This window comes from Oncorhynchus tshawytscha, unplaced genomic scaffold (genome assembly GCF_018296145.1).
Source record: "Oncorhynchus tshawytscha isolate Ot180627B unplaced genomic scaffold, Otsh_v2.0 Un_contig_10183_pilon_pilon, whole genome shotgun sequence".
Lineage (NCBI taxonomy): Eukaryota > Metazoa > Chordata > Actinopteri > Salmoniformes > Salmonidae > Oncorhynchus > Oncorhynchus tshawytscha.
Genome location: NW_024609252.1, coordinates 86,208 through 103,527, shown reverse-complemented (window position 1 = coordinate 103,527; position 17,320 = coordinate 86,208). Strand labels below are relative to the sequence as shown.

General features: G+C 47.0%; 1 protein-coding gene across 1 annotated transcript; it reads left to right on the top strand.

Moving 5' to 3' along the window:
• Positions 1 to 203: 203 nt before the first annotated feature.
• On the top strand, positions 204 to 14,351 carry LOC121844484 (serine hydroxymethyltransferase, cytosolic-like; the record flags this gene model as incomplete). The annotated part of the gene is made up of 5 exons (XM_042314631.1): positions 204 to 317; positions 11,309 to 11,431; positions 13,386 to 13,502; positions 13,791 to 13,901; positions 14,236 to 14,351. Coding segments are annotated over 5 exons (566 nt in total), but the record flags the coding sequence as incomplete, so codon positions are not given.
• Positions 14,352 to 17,320: the final 2,969 nt, after the last annotated feature.

Below are 17,320 nucleotides of genomic sequence, written 5' to 3'. Positions count from 1 at the left end.
ATGGGGTTTTTAAACCAAGGGAAAGGAACTGTGATAGGGTAGGAAACAGGGGGAGGTGTGTCTTCTGATTGATGATTGATTGGTGACTGATTGGGGAGTGATGATGTTCACCTGTGAGGGGAGAAGGAGAGAAAAGAAACACACACAGGATAACTGTATCCGTAACAATCATGCTGGTCTCTCTCTGTGTCCCTGTCCTCCAGGAATACGTAGTGTGGACCCTAAGGGAAAGGAGACTCTGTATAATCTGGAGTCTCTCATCAACCAGGCAGTGTTCCCAGGACTACAGGGAGGACCCCACAACCACGCCATCGCAGGTACAGGCACTTCTCTGGACACCTACAGTGCCTTGCGAAAGTATTCGGCCCCCTTGAACTTTGCGACCTTTTGCCACATTTCAGGCTTCAAACATAAAGATATAAAAACTGTATTTTTTTGTGAAGAATCAACAACAAGTGGGACACAATCATGAAGTGGAACGACATTTATTGGATATTTCAAACTTTTTTAACAAATCAAAAACTGAAAAATTGGGCGTGCAAAATTATTCAGCCCCCTTAAGTTAATACTTTGTAGCGCCACCTTTTGCTGCGATTACAGCTGTAAGTCGCTTGGGGTATGTCTCTATCAGTTTTGCACATCGAGAGACTGACATTTTTTCCCATTCCTCCTTGCAAAACAGCTCGAGCTCAGTGAGGTTGGATGGAGAGCATTTGTGAACAGCAGTTTTCAGTTCTTTCCACAGATTCTCGATTGGATTCAGGTCTGGACTTTGACTTGGCCATTCTAACACCTGGTTATGTTTATTTTTGAACCATTCCATTGTAGATTTTGCTTTATGTTTTGGATCATTGTCTTGTTGGAAGACAAATCTCCGTCCCAGTCTCAGGTCTTTTGCAGACTCCATCAGGTTTTCTTCCAGAATGGTCCTGTATTTGGCTCCATCCATCTTCCCATCAATTTTAACCATCTTCCCTGTCCCTGCTGAAGAAAAGCAGGCCCAAACCATGATGCTGCCACCACCATGTTTGACAGTGGGGATGGTGTGTTCAGGGTGATGAGCTGTGTTGCTTTTACGCCAAACATAACGTTTTGCATTTTTGCCAAAAAGTTCAATTTTGGTTTCATCTGACCAGAGCACCTTCTTCCACATGTTTGGTGTGTCTCCCAGGTGGCTTGTGGAAAACTTTAAACAACACTTTTTATGGATATCTTTAAGAAATAACTTTCTTCTTGCCACTCTTCCATAAAGGCCAGATTTGTGCAATATACGACTGATTGTTGTCCTATGGACAGAGTCTCCCACCTCAGCTGTAGATCTCTGCAGTTCATCCAGAGTGATCATGGGCCTCTTGGCTGCATCTCTGATCAGTCTTCTCCTTGTATGAGCTGAAAGTTTAGAGGGACGGCCAGGTCTTGGTAGATTTGCAGTGGTCTGATACTCCTTCCATTTCAATATTATCGCTTGCACAGTGCTGCTTGGGATGTTTAAAGCTTGGGAAATCTTTTTGTATCCAAATCCGGCTTTAAACTTCTTCACAACAGTATCTCGGACCTGCCTGGTGTGTTCCTTGTTCTTCATGATGCTCTCTGCGCTTTTAACGGACCTCTGAGACTATCACAGTGCAGGTGCATTTATATGGAGACTTGATTACACACAGGTGGATTGTATTTATCATCATTAGTCATTTAGGTCAACATTGGATCATTCAGGGATCCTCACTGAACTTCTGGAGAGAGTTTGCTGCACTGAAAGTAAAGGGGCTGAATAATTTTGCACGCCCAATTTTTCAGTTTTTGATTTGTTAAAAAAGTTTGAAATATCCAATAAATGTCGTTCCACTTCATGATTGTGTCCCACTTGTTGTTGATTCTTCACAAAAAATACAGTTTTTATATCTTTATGTTTGAAGCCTGAAATGTGGCAAAAGGTCGCAAAGTTCAAGGGGGCCGAATACTTTCGCAAGGCACTGTATATTGGCTTTATATACAGGCACCTACACAGACATCTCTAAGGTGGATATTAACTAGGAAACCTCACAACCGCACTAACACAGGTAAGTAGCTAGGGCACCTCACTATGACAGGTAAAGTAGCCAGGACACCTCACTATGACAGGTAAAGTAGCTAGGACACCTCACTATGACAGGTACAATAACCAGGACACCTCACTATGACAGGTACAGTAGCCAGGACACCTCACTACCACACTATGACAGGTAATGTAGCCAGGACACCACACTATGACAGGTACAGTAGCCAGGACACCTCACTACCACACTATGACAGGTAAAGTAGCTAGGACACCCCACTACCACACTATGACAGGTAAAGTAGCTAGGACACCTCACTATGACAGGTAAAGTAGCTAGGACACCTCACTACCACACTGACAGGTACAGTAACCAGGACACCTCACTATGACAGGTAATGTAGCCAGGACACCTCACTATGACAGGTAATGTAGCTAGGACACCTCACTATGACAGGTAATGTAGCCAGGACATCTCACTACCACACTATGACAGGTAAAGTAGCTAGGACACCTCACTATGACACGTAATGTAGCCAGGACACCTCACTATGACAGGTAAAGTAGCTAGGACACCTCACTATGACAGATAATGTAGCCAGGACACCTCACTATGACAGGTAATGTAGCCAGGACACCACACTATGACCGGTACAGTAGCCAGGACACCTCACTACCACACTATGACAGGTAAAGTAGCTAGGACACCCCACTACCACACTATGACAGGTAAAGTAGCCAGGACACCCCACTACCACACTATGACAGGTAAAGTAGCCAGGACACCTCACTATGACAGGTAAAGTAGCTAGGACACCTCACTACCACACTGACAGGTACAGTAACCAGGACACCTCACTATGACAGGTAATGTAGCCAGGACACCTCACTATGACAGGTAATGTAGCTAGGACACCTCACTATGACAGGTAAAGTAGCTAGGACACCTCACTATGACAGGTAATGTAGCCAGGACACCTCACTACCACACTATGACAGGTAAAGTAGCTAGGACACCTCACTATGACAGGTAATGTAGCCAGGACACCTCACTATGACAGGTAAAGTAGCTAGGACACCTCACTATGACAGATAATGTAGCCAGGACACCGCACTACCACACTATGACAGGTAAAGTAGCCAGGACACCCCACTACCACACTAGGACAGGTAATGTAGCCAGGACACCTCACTACCACACTATGACAGGTAAAGTAGCTAGGACACCTCACTACCACAGGTAATGTAGCCAGGACACCTCACTATGACAGGTAATGTAGCTAGGACACCTCACTATGACAGGTAAAGTAGCTAGGACACCTCACTATGACAGGTAATGTAGCCAGGACACCTCACTATGACAGGTAATGTAGCTAGGACACCTCACTATGACAGGTAAAGTAGCTAGGACACCTCACTATGACAGGTAATGTAGCCAGGACACCTCACTACCACACTATGACAGGTAAAGTAGCTAGGACACCTCACTATGACAGGTAATGTAGCCAGGACACCTCACTATGACAGGTAAAGTAGCTAGGACACCTCACTATGACAGATAATGTAGCCAGGACACCGCACTACCACACTATGACAGGTAAAGTAGCCAGGACACCCCACTACCACACTAGGACAGGTAATGTAGCCAGGACACCTCACTACCACACTATGACAGGTAAAGTAGCTAGGACACCTCACTACCACAGGTAATGTAGCCAGGACACCTCACTATGACAGGTAATGTAGCTAGGACACCTCACTATGACAGGTAAAGTAGCTAGGACACCTCACTATGACAGGTAATGTAGCCAGGACACCTCACTACCACACTATGACAGGTAAAGTAGCTAGGACACCTCACTATGACAGGTAATGTAGCCAGGACACCTTACTATGACAGGTAAAGTAGCTAGGACACCTCACTATGACAGGTAAAGTAGCTAGGACACCTCACTATGACAGGTACAGTAGCTAGGGACACCTCACTACCACACTATGACAGGTAATGTAGCCAGGACACCGCACTACCACACTATGACAGGTAAAGTAGCCAGGACACCCCACTACCACACTATGACAGGTAATGTAGCCAGGACACCTCACTACCACACTATGACAGGTAAAGTAGCTAGGACACCTCACTATGACAGGTAAAGTAGCTAGGACACCTCACTACCACACTATGACAGGTAATGTAGCCAGGACACCGCACTACCACACTATGACAGGTAAAGTAGCTAGGACACCTCACTACCACACTATGACAGGTAATGTAGCCAGGACACCGCACTACCACACTATGACAGGTAAAGTAGCCAGGACACCCCACTACCACACTATGACAGGTAATGTAGCCAGGACACCTCACTACCACACTATGACAGGTAAAGTAGCTAGGACACCTCACTACCACACTATGACAGGTAATGTATCCAGGACACCTCACTATGACAGGTAATGTAGCCAGGACACCTCACTATGACAGGTACAGTAGCCAGGACACCTCACTATGACAGGTAAAGTAGCTAGGACACCTCATTATGACAGATAAAGTAGCTAGGACACCTCACTACCTCACTATGACAGGTAAAGTAGCTAGGACACCTCACTATGACAGGTACAGTAGCCAGGACACCTCACTATGACAGGTAAAGTAACCAGGACACCTCACTATGACAGGTAAAGTAGCTAGGACACCTCACTATGACAGGTAAAGTAGCTAGGACACCTCACTATGACAGGTACAGTAGCCAGGACACCTCACTATGACAGGTAAAGTAGCCAGGACACCTCACTACCACACTATGACAGGTAAAGTAGCTAGGACACCTCACTACCACACTATGACAGGTAATGTATCCAGGACACCTCACTATGACAGGTAATGTAGCCAGGACACCTCACTATGACAGGTACAGTAGCCAGGACACCTCACTATGACAGGTAATGTAGCCAGGACACCTCACTATGACAGGTAAAGTAGCTAGGACACCTCACTATGACAGGTAAAGTAGCCAGGACACCTCACTATGACAGGTACAGTAGCCAGGACACCTCACTATGACAGGTAAAGTAGCCAGGACACCTCACTACCACACTATGACAGGTAATGTAGCCAGGACACCTCACTATGACAGGTAATGTAGCCAGGACACCGCACTACCACACTATGACAGGTAAAGTAGCCAGGACACCCCACTACCACACTATGACAGGTACAGTAGCCAGGACACCTCACTACCACACTATGACAGGTAAAGTAGCCAGGACACCTCACTACCACACTATGACAGGTAAAGTAGCCAGGACACCCCACTACCTCACTATGACAGGTAATGTAGCCAGGACACCTCACTATGACAGGTAATGTAGCCAGGACACCTCACTATGACAGGTAAAGTAGCTAGGACACCTCATTATGACAGATAAAGTAGCTAGGACACCTCACTACCTCACTATGACAGGTAAAGTAGCTAGGACACCTCACTATGACAGGTAAAGTAGCTAGGACACCTCACTATGACAGGTAAAGTAGCTAGGACACCTCACTATGACAGGTAAAGTAGCCAGGACACCTCACTATGACAGGTACAGTAGCCAGGACACCTCACTATGACAGGTAAAGTAGCCAGGACACCTCACTACCACACTATGACAGGTAATGTAGCCAGGACACCTCACTATGACAGGTAATGTAGCCAGGACACCGCACTACCACACTATGACAGGTAAAGTAGCCAGGACACCCCACTACCACACTATGACAGGTACAGTAGCCAGGACACCTCACTACCACACTATGACAGGTAAAGTAGCCAGGACACCTCACTACCACACTATGACAGGTAAAGTAGCCAGGACACCCCACTACCTCACTATGACAGGTAATGTAGCCAGGACACCTCACTATGACAGGTAATGTAGCCAGGACACCTCACTATGACAGGTAAAGTAGCTAGGACACCTCATTATGACAGATAAAGTAGCTAGGACACCTCACTACCTCACTATGACAGGTAAAGTAGCTAGGACACCTCACTATGACAGGTACAGTAGCCAGGACACCTCACTATGACAGGTAAAGTAACCAGGACACCTCACTATGACAGGTAAAGTAGCTAGGACACCTCACTATGACAGGTAAAGTAGCTAGGACACCTCACTATGACAGGTAAAGTAGCCAGGACACCTCACTATGACAGGTACAGTAGCCAGGACACCTCACTATGACAGGTAAAGTAGCCAGGACACCTCACTACCACACTATGACAGGTAAAGTAGCTAGGACACCTCACTACCACACTATGACAGGTAATGTATCCAGGACACCTCACTATGACAGGTAATGTAGCCAGGACACCTCACTATGACAGGTAAAGTAGCTAGGACACCTCACTATGACAGGTAAAGTAGCTAGGACACCTCACTATGACAGGTAAAGTAGCCAGGACACCTCACTATGACAGGTACAGTAGCCAGGACACCTCACTATGACAGGTAAAGTAGCCAGGACACCTCACTACCACACTATGACAGGTAATGTAGCCAGGACACCTCACTATGACAGGTAATGTAGCCAGGACACCGCACTACCACACTATGACAGGTAAAGTAGCCAGGACACCCCACTACCACACTATGACAGGTACAGTAGCCAGGACACCTCACTACCACACTATGACAGGTAAAGTAGCCAGGACACCTCACTACCACACTATGACAGGTAAAGTAGCCAGGACACCCCACTACCTCACTATGACAGGTAATGTAGCCAGGACACCTCACTATGACAGGTAATGTAGCCAGGACACCTCACTATGACAGGTAAAGTAGCTAGGACACCTCATTATGACAGATAAAGTAGCTAGGACACCTCACTACCTCACTATGACAGGTAAAGTAGCTAGGACACCTCACTATGACAGGTACAGTAGCCAGGACACCTCACTATGACAGGTAAAGTAACCAGGACACCTCACTATGACAGGTACAGTAGCTAGGACACCTCACTACCACACTATGACAGGTACAGTAACCAGGACACCTCACTATGTCAGGTACAGTAACCAGGACACCTCACTATGACCGGTAAAGTAGCCAGGACACCTCACTATGACAGGTAAAGTAACCAGGACACCTCACTATGACAGGTACAGTAACCAGGACACCTCACTATGACAGGTACAGTAGCCAGGACACCTCACTATGACAGGTAAAGTAACCAGGACACCTCACTATGACAGGTACAGTAGCCAGGACACCTCACTATGACAGGTACAATAACCAGGACACCTCACTATGACAGGTACAATAACCAGGACACCTCACTATGACAGGTACAGTAGCTAGGACACCTCACTATGACAGGTACAGTAACCAGGACACCTCACTATGACAGGTACAGTAGCCAGGACACCTCACTATGACAGGTAAAGTAACCAGGACACCTCACTATGACAGGTACAGTAGCCAGGACACCTCACTATGACAGGTAAAGTAACCAGGACACCTCACTATGACAGGTACAGTAGCCAGGACACCTCACTATGACAGGTACAATAACCAGGACACCTCACTATGACAGGTACAGTAGCTAGGACACCTCACTATGACAGGTACAGTAACCAGGACACCTCACTATGACAGGTACAGTAACCAGGACACCTCACTATGACAGGTACAGTAGCCAGGACACCTCACTATGACAGGTACAATAACCAGGACACCTCACTATGACAGGTACAGTAACCAGGACACCTCACTATGACAGGTACAGTAGCCAGGACAGCTCACTATGACAGGTACAGTAACCAGGACACCTCACTATGACAGGTACAGTAGCCAGGACAGCTCACTATGACAGGTACAGTAGCCAGGACACCTCAGTGTGTGTGGTGTTCTAATATACAGTGCACATTCTGTTACGTTACAGCCTTATTCTAACATTGATTGATTTAAAAAAATCCTATTCAATCGACACTCGATGCTCCATAATGACATCACGATACTCCATAATGACATCACGATACTCCATAATGACATCACAATACTCCATAATGACATCACGATACTCCATAATGACATCACGATACTCCATAATGACATCACGATACTCCATAATGACATCACGATGCTCCATAATGACATCACGATACTCCATAATGACATCACGATACTCCATAATGACATCACGATACTCCATAATGACATCACAATACCCCATAATGACATCACAATACTCCATAATGACATCACGATACTCCATAATGACATCACGATACTCCATAATGACATCACGATACTCCATAATGACATCACGATGCTCCATAATGACATCACAATACCCCATAATGACAAAGTGAAAACAGGTTTTTAGAATTGTTGGCAAATGTATAATTAGAATAAAAACATACCTTATTTACATAAGTATTCAGCCCCTTTGCTATGAGACTTGAAATTGAGCTCAGATGCTTCCGGTTTCCATTGATCATCCTTGAGATGTTTGTGCACGTCAGAGCAAACGCCATGAGGTAAAACAATTTGTCCGTAGAGCTCCGTGACGGGATTGTGTCGAGGCACAGATCTGGGGAAGGGTACCAAAAGAATATCTGCAGCATTGAAGGTCCCCAAGAACACAGTGGGTCTCCATCACTCCCGAGTGGCGCATCGGTCTAAGCCACTGCATCTCAGTGCTAGAGGCGTCACTACAGACCCTGGTTTGATTCCAGGCTGTATCACAACCAGCCATGATTGGGAGTGCAATAGGGCGGCGCACATTGGCCCAGCCTCGTCCGGGTTGTGGTAGGCCGTCATTGTAAATAACTGACTTGCCTAGTTAAATAAAGGTTAAGTTAAACCTAAATGGAAAAAGGTTGGAAGCCCCAAAATTCTTCCTAGAGCTGGCCGCCCAGGAAAACTGAGCAATCGTGGGAGAAGGGCCTTGGTCAGGGAGGTGACCAAAGACCCGATGGTCACTGACAGAGCTCCAGATTTCCTCTGTAGAGATGAGAGAACCTTCCAGAAGGACAACCATCTCTGCAGCACTCCACCAATCAGGCCTTTATAGTAGAGTGGCCAGACGGAAGCAACTCCTCAGTAAAAGGCACATGACAGCCCGCTTGGAGTTTGCCAAAAGGCACCTAAAGGACTCTCAAACCATGAGAAACAAGATTCTCTGGTCTGATGAAACCAAGATTGAACTCTTTGGCCTGAATGCCAAGCGTCACGTCTGGAGGAAACCTGGCACCATGATGGTGAAGCATGGTGGTGGCAGCATCCCTACGGTGAAGCACGGTGGTGGCAGCATCATGCTGTGGGGATGTTTTTCAGCTACAGGGACTGGGAGACTAGTCAGGATCGAGGGAAAAATGAACAGAGCAAAGTGCAGAGAAATCCTTAATGAAAATGTGCTCCAGAGCGCTCAGGACTTCAGACTAGGGAGAAGGTTCACCTTCCAACAGGACAACGACCCTAAGCACACAGCCAAGACGATGCAGGAGTGGCTTTGGGACAAGTCTCTGAATGTCCTTGAGTGGCCCAGCCAGAGCCCAGACTTGAACCTGATCGAACATCTCTACAAATACCTGAAAATAGCTGTGCAGCGACGCTCCCTGTCCAACCTGACAGAGCTTGAGAGGATCTGCAGAGAACAATGGGAGAAACTCCCCAAATACAGGTGTGCCAAGCTTGTGGCATCATACCCAAGAAGACACGAGGCTGTAATCGCTGCCAAAGGTGCTTCAACAAAGTACTGAGTAAAGGGTCTGAATACTACTGAGTAAAGGGTCTGAATACTACTGAGTGAAGGGTCTGAATACTACTGAGTGAAGGGTCTGAATACTACTGAGTGAAGGGTCTGAATACTACTGAGTGAAGGGTCTGAATACTACTGAGTGAAGGGTCTGAATACTACTGAGTGAAGGGTCTGAATACTACTGAGTGAAGGGTCTGAATACTTATGGGGTATTGGGATGTCATTATGGGGTATTGTGATGTCATTATGGGGTATTGTGATGTCATTATGGGGTATTGTGATGTCATTATGGGGTAGTGTGATGTCATTATGGGGTATTGCGATGTCAGAGTTTAAGGGTTAATGTTTCTCTAGGTGGTGGCCCTGAAGCAGGCTCTGACCCCAGAGTTTAAGGGTTAATGTTTCTCCAGTTTAAGGGTTAGTGTGTGTGTGTTAATGTGTATGAATGTTTCTCCAGGTGGTTGCCCTGAAGCAGGCTCTGACCCCAGAGTTTAAGGGTGAATGTTTCTCCAGGTGGTTGCCCTGAAGCAGGCTCTGACCCCAGAGTTTAAGGGTTAGTGTGTGTGTGTTAATGTGTATGAATGTTTCTCTAGGTGTGGCGGTGGGCCTGAAGCAGGCTCTGACCCCAGAGTTTAAGGGTTAGTGTGTGTGTGTTAATGTGTGTGAATGTTTCTCTAGGTGTGGCGGTGGCCCTGAAGCAGGCTCTGACCCCAGAGTTTAAGGGTTAGTGTGTGTGTGTTAATGTGTGTGAATGTTTCTCTAGGTGTGGCGGTGGCCCTGAAGCAGGCTCTGACCCCGGAGTTTAAGGGTTAGTGTGTGTGTGTTAATGTGTATGAATGTTTCTCCAGGTGGTGGACCTGAAGCAGGCTCTGACCCCAGAGTTTAAGGGTTAGTGTGTGTGTGTTAATGTGTATGAATGTTTCTCCAGGTGGTTGCCCTGAAGCAGGCTCTGACCCCGGAGTTTAAGGGTTAGTGTGTGTGTGTTAATGTGTATGAATGTTTCTCTAGGTGTGGCGGTGGCCCTGGAGCAGGCTCTGACCCCAGAGTTTAAGGGTTAGTGTGTGTGTGTGAATGTTTCTCTAGGTGTGGCGGTGGCCCTGAAGCAGGCTCTGACCCCAGAGTTTAAGGGTTAATGTTTCTCTAGGTGTGGCGGTGGCCCTGAAGCAGGCTCTGACCCCAGAGTTTAAGGGTTAATGTTTCTCTAGGTGTGGCGGTGGCCCTGAAGCAGGCTCTGAACCCAGAGTTTAAGGGTTAGTGTGTGTGTGTGAATGTTTCTCTAGGTGTGGCGGTGGCCCTGAAGCAGGCTCTGACCCCAGAGTTTAAGGGTTAATGTTTCTCCAGGCGGTGGCCCTGAAGCAGGCTCTGACCCCAGAGTTTAAGGGTTAATGTTTCTCCAGGTGGTGGCCCTGAAGCAGGCTCTGACCCCAGAGTTTAAGGGTTAATGTTTCTCCAGGTGGTGGCCCTGAAGCAGGCTCTGACCCCAGAGTTTAAGGGTTAGTGTGTGTGTGTTAATGTTTCTCTAGGTGTGGCGGTGGCCCTGAAGCAGGCTCTGACCCCAGAGTTTAAGGCGTATCAGTACCAGGTGCTCTCTAACTGCAGAGCTATGGCCAACGCCCTCATCAACCACGGCTACAAGATCGTCACCGGTGAGACAATAATGTCATGGTTGGTTAACAGACTGTAACCTGTGTTAATGTTGTGTTAATGTTGTGTTAATGTTGCTGTAGGGTTGTGTTAATGTTGTGTTAATGTTGCTGTAGGGTTGTGTTAATGTTGTTGTAGGGTTGTGTTAATGTTGCTGTATGTTGCTGTAGGGTTGTGTTAATGTTGCTGTAGGGTTGTGTTAATGTTGCTGTATGGTTGTGTTAATGTTGCTGTAGGGTTGTGTTAATGTTGCTGTAGGGTTGTGTTAATGTTGCTGTAGGGTTGTGTTAATGTTGCTGTATGTTGCTGTAGGGTTGTGTTAATGTTGCTGTAGGGTTGTGTTAATGTTGTGTTAATGTTGCTGTAGGGTTGTGTTAATGTTGCTGTATGTTGCTGTAGGGCTGTGTTAATGTTGCTGTAGGGTTGTGTTAATGTTGCTGTAGGGTTGTGTTAATGTTGCTGTAGGGTTGTGTTAATGTTGCTGTAGGGTTGTGTTAATGTTGCTGTAGGGTTGTGTTAATGTTGCTGTAGGGTTGTGTTAATGTTGCTATATGTTGTTGTAGGGTTGTGTTAATGTTGCTGTAGGGTTGTGTTAATGTTGCTGTATGTTGCTGTAGGGTTGTGTTAATGTTGTTGTAGGGTTGTGTTAATGTTGCTTTAGGGTTGTGTTAATGTTGCTGTAGGGTTGTGTTAATGTTGCTTTAGGGTTGTGTTAATGTTGTGTTAATGTTGTTGTAGGGTTGTGTTAATGTTGCTGTAGGGTTGTGTTAATGTTGTGTTAATGTTGTTGTAGGGTTGTGTTAATGTTGTTGTATGGTTGTGTTAATGTTGTTGTAGGGTTGTGTTAATGTTGCTGTAGGGTTGTGTTAATGTTGCTGTAGGGTTGTGTTAATGTTGCTGTAGGGTTGTGTTAATGTTGCTGTAGGGTTGTGTTAATGTTGCTGTATGGTTGTGTTAATGTTGCTGTATGGTTGTGTTAATGTTGCTGTATGGTTGTGTTAATGTTGCTGTAGGGTTGTGTTAATGTTGCTGTATGGTTCTGTTAATGTTGCTGTAGGGTTGTGTTAATGTTGCTGTATGTTGTTGTAGGGTTGTGTTAATGTTGCTGTAGGGTTGTGTTATTGTTGCTGTATGTTGCTGTAGGGTTGTGTTAATGTTGCTTTAGGGTTGTGTTAATGTTGCTGTAGGGTTGTGTTAATGTTGTTGTAGGGTTGTGTTAATGTTGCTTTAGGGTTGTGTTAATGTTGTTGTAGGGTTGTGTTAATGTTGCTGTAGGGTTGTGTTAATGTTGCTGTAGGGTTGTGCTAATGTTGCTGTAGGGTTGTGCTAATGTTGCTGTAGGGTTGTGTTAATGTTGCTTTAGGGTTGTGTTAATGTTGCTGTAGGGTTGTGTTAATGTTGTTGTAGGGTTGTGTTAATGTTGTTGTAGGGTTGTGTTAATGTTGCTGTAGGGTTGTGTTAATGTTGCTGTAGGGTTGTGCTAATGTTGCTGTAGGGTTGTGCTAATGTTGCTGTAGGGTTGTGCTAATGTTGCTGTAGGGTTGTGTTAATGTTGCTTTAGGGTTGTGTTAATGTTGCTGTAGGGTTGTGTTAATGTTGTTGTAGGGTTGTGTTAATGTTGCTTTAGGGTTGTGTTAATGTTGTTGTAGGGTTGTGTTAATGTTGCTGTAGGGTTGTGTTAATGTTGCTGTAGGGTTGTGCTAATGTTGCTGTAGGGTTGTGCTAATGTTGCTGTAGGGTTGTGTTAATGTTGCTGTAGGGTTGTGCTAATGTTGCTGTAGGGTTGTGTTAATGTTGCTTTATGGTTGTGTTAATGTTGCTGTAGGGTTGTGTTAATGTTGCTGTAGGGTTGTGTTAATGTTGCTGTAGGGTTGTGTTAATGTTGCTGTAGGGTTGTGTTAATGTTGCTGTAGGGTTGTGCTAATGTTGCTTTATGGTTGTGTTAATGTTCTCCAGGGGGTTCTGATAACCATCTGATCTTACTGGACCTGAGGCCCAACGGGACGGACGGAGGACGAGCTGAGAAGGTTCTAGAAGCTGCTGCCATCGCCTGCAACAAGAACACCTGTCCAGGTAACTAACAGACACAGTCCTCTGTAGGTGGTGAGAGGGCTCTGTGTCCCAGGTGTCTGTATATGATAACAGACACAGTCCTCTGTAGGTGGTGAGAGGGCTCTGTGTCCCAGGTGTCTGTATATGATAACAGACACAGTCCTCTGTAGGTGGTGAGAGGGCTCTGTGTCCCAGTTGTCTGTATATGATAACAGACACAGTCCTCTGTAGGTGGTGAGAGGGCTCTGTGTCCCAGTTGTCTGTATATACATAATGTGTGTGTGTGTGTGTGTGTGTGTGTGTGTGTAGGTGATAAGAGTGCGTTGCGTCCCAGCGGTCTGAGGTTCGGCTCTCCTGCTCTGACCTCCAGAGGAATGGTTGAAGACGACTTCAGGAAGGTCGCAGAGTTCATCCACAGAGGTGACCCCTAACCCCTGACCTCTGTGTCTATAGACATAGTGCTGACCCTAGATGTCCAGCTAGCAGACCAAGGCCACCTCTAACCCCCTGACCTCTGTGTCTATAGACATAGTGCTGACACTAGATGTCCAGCTAGCAGACCAAGGCCACCTCTAACCCCTGACCTCTGTGTCTATAGACATAGTGCTGACCCTAGATGTCCAGCTAGCAGACCAAGGCCACCCCTAACCCCTGACCTCTGTGTCTATAGACATAGTGCTGACCCTAGATGTCCAGCTAGCAGACCAAGACCACCTCTAACCCCTTGACCTCTCACCCCTCGTTCTCCCTACAGGTATCCAGGTGACCCTGGACATCCAGGCCTCTCTGCAGCCCAAGGCCACCTCTAACCCCTTGACCTCTCACCCCTCGTTGTCCCTACAGGAATCCAGGTGACCCTGGACATCCAGGCCTCTCTGCAGCCCAAGGCCACCTCTAACCCCTTGACCTCTCACCCCTCGTTCTCCCTACAGGTATCCAGGTGACCCTGGACATCCAGGCCTCTCTGCAGCCCAAGGCCACCCTGAAGGAGTTTAAGGAGGCCCTGGCAGGGGAGGGGAAGCACCAGGAGAGGGTAGCAGAGCTGAGGGGGAGGTGGAGGCTTTCGCTGGGGGTTCCCCATGCCTGGTCTGGAGGAACTTTAAAGACCCGTTTTCAAGATGAAATGTTTTCATGTCACCTGCCACATCATCATACGTCTTGAATATCCTTTATCTTGAAAACTTGACTGCTGACCTGCAAAACTGACTGTTTCCTTCTCTGCTGTCCTCTGCCTTACCGGTTTGACTGACTGGTTTGTTCCCTGCCTTAACGGTTTGACTGGCTGGTTTGTCCTCTGCCTTACCGGTTTGACTGACTGGTTTGTTCCCTGCCTTAACGGTTTGACTGACTGGTTTGTCCTCTGCCTTAACGGTTTGACTGACTGTTTCCTTCTCTGCTGTCCTCTGCCTTACCGGTTTGACTGACTGGTTTGTTCCCTGCCTTAACGGTTTGACTGACTGGTTTGTCCTCTGCCTTACCGGTTTGACTGACTGTTTCCTTCTCTGCTGTCCTCTGCCTTAACGGTTTGACTGACTGTTTCCTTCTCTGCTGTCCTCTGCCTTAACGGTTTGACTGACTGGTTTGTCCCCTGCCTAAACGGTTTGACTGACTGGTTTGTCCTCTGCCTTACCGGTTTGACTGACTGGTTTGTCCTCTGCCTTAACAGTTTGACTGACTGTGTTTCCGTCTCTGCCTTAACGGTTTGACTGACTGGTTTGTCCTCTGCCTTACCGGTTTGACTGACTGGTTTGTCCTCTGCCTTAACAGTTTGACTGACTGTGTTTCCTTCTCTGCTGTCCTCTGCCTTAACGGTTTGACTGACTGGTTTGTCCTCTGCCTTAACGGTTTGACTGACTGTGTTTCCTTCTCTGCCTTAACGGTTTGACTGACTGGTTTGTCCTCTGCCTTAACGGTTTGACTGACTGGTTTGTCCTCTGCCTTACCGGTTTGACTGACTGGTTTGTCCTCTGCCTTAACGGTTTGACTGACTGGTTTGTCCTCTGCCTTAACGGTTTGACTGACTGGTTTGTCCTCTGCCTTAACAGTTTGACTGACTGTGTTTCCTTCTCTGCCTTAACGGTTTGACTGACTGTGTTTCCGTCTCTGCCTTAACAGTTTGACTGACTGGTTTGTCCTCTGCCTTAACGGTTTGACTGACTGGTTTGTCCTCTGCCTTAACGGTTTGACTGACTGTGTTTCCTCCTCTGCCTTACCGGTTTGACTGACTGGTTTGTCCTCTGCCTTACCGGTTTGACTGACTGGTTTGTCCTCTGCCTTACCGGTTTGACTGACTGGTTTGTCCTCTGCCTTACCGGTTTGACTGACTGGTTTGTCCTCTGCCTTAACAGTTTGACTGACTGGTTTGTCCTCTGCCTTAACGGTTTGACTGACTGGTTTGTCCTCTGCCTTACCGGTTTAATGTAATGAAACCCAAGACCAATAAAACTCAGATGTGGAACACCCCTCGGTCTCTACCGTCTTTTTTTCTTCAGAAGATGAACGATACTGTAGATAGCATGTGTCAATCAATGGATGTGATTAGAGCGTGCATTGTGGGTAGATATAGAGCCCGTCGGCCATTAGGATTTGGTTCCAGATACACACATTTATCATGTTTCCATTGAGAGAGAAAGATGACTGTAGAGGAACCGGCTGGAGAGGAACCGGCTGGAACCGGCTGTGTTTTATCTGACTGGAGAGGAACCGGCTGTGTTTTATCTGACTGGAGAGGAACCGGCTGGAGAGGAACCGGCTGTGTTTTATCTGACTGGAGAGGAACCGGCTGGAGAGGAACCGGCTGTGTTTTATCTGACTGGAGAGGAACCGGCTGGAGACGAACCGACTGTGTTTTATCTGACTGGAGAGGAACCGGCTGGAGAGGAACCGGCTGTGTTTTATCTGACTGGAGAGGAACCGGCTGGAGAGGAACCGGCTGTGTTTTATCTGACTGGAGAGGAACCGGCTGTGTTTTATCTGACTGGAGAGGAACCGGCTGGAGACGAACCGGCTGTGTTTTATCTGACTGGAGAGGAACCGGCTGGAGACGAACCGGCTGTGTTTTATCTGACTGGAGACGAACCGGCTGTGTTTTATCTGACTGGAGAGGAACTAGCTGTGTTTTATCTGACTGGAGAGGAACCGGCTGGAGACGAACCGGCTGTGTTTTATCTGACTGGAGAGGAACCGGCTGTGTTTTATCTGACTGGAGAGGAACCGGCTGGAGACGAACCGGCTGTGTTTTATCTGACTGGAGACGAACCGGCTGTGTTTTATCTGACTGGAGAGGAACTAGCTGTGTTTTATCTGACTGGAGAGGAACCGGCTGTGTTTTATCTGACTGGAGACGAACCGGCTGGAGACGAACCGGCTGTGTTTTATCTGACTGGAGAGGAACCGGCTGGAGACGAACCGGCTGTGTTTTATCTGACTGGAGACGAACCGGCTGTGTTTTATCTGACTGGAGAGGAACCGGCTGTAGAGGAACCGGCTGTGTTTTATCTGACTGGAGAGGAACCGGCTGGAGAGGAACCGGCTGTGTTTTATCTGACTGTAGAGGAACCGGCTGTGTTTTATCTGACTGGAGAGGAACCGGCTGTGTTTTATCTGACTGGAGACGAACCGGCTGGAGACGAACCGGCTGTGTTTTATCTGACTGGAGAGGAACCGGCTGGAGAGGAACCGGCTGTGTTTTATCTGACTGGAGAGGAACCGGCTGTGTTTTATCTTTGATATTGATCATCATCAGATTGGATCCGTCTCCGTAACAACACCCAACGAATGACGGAGACTTCAAGAACTTCCAAATCGACAGAAACATTCAACAATTTAATGTGATGCTG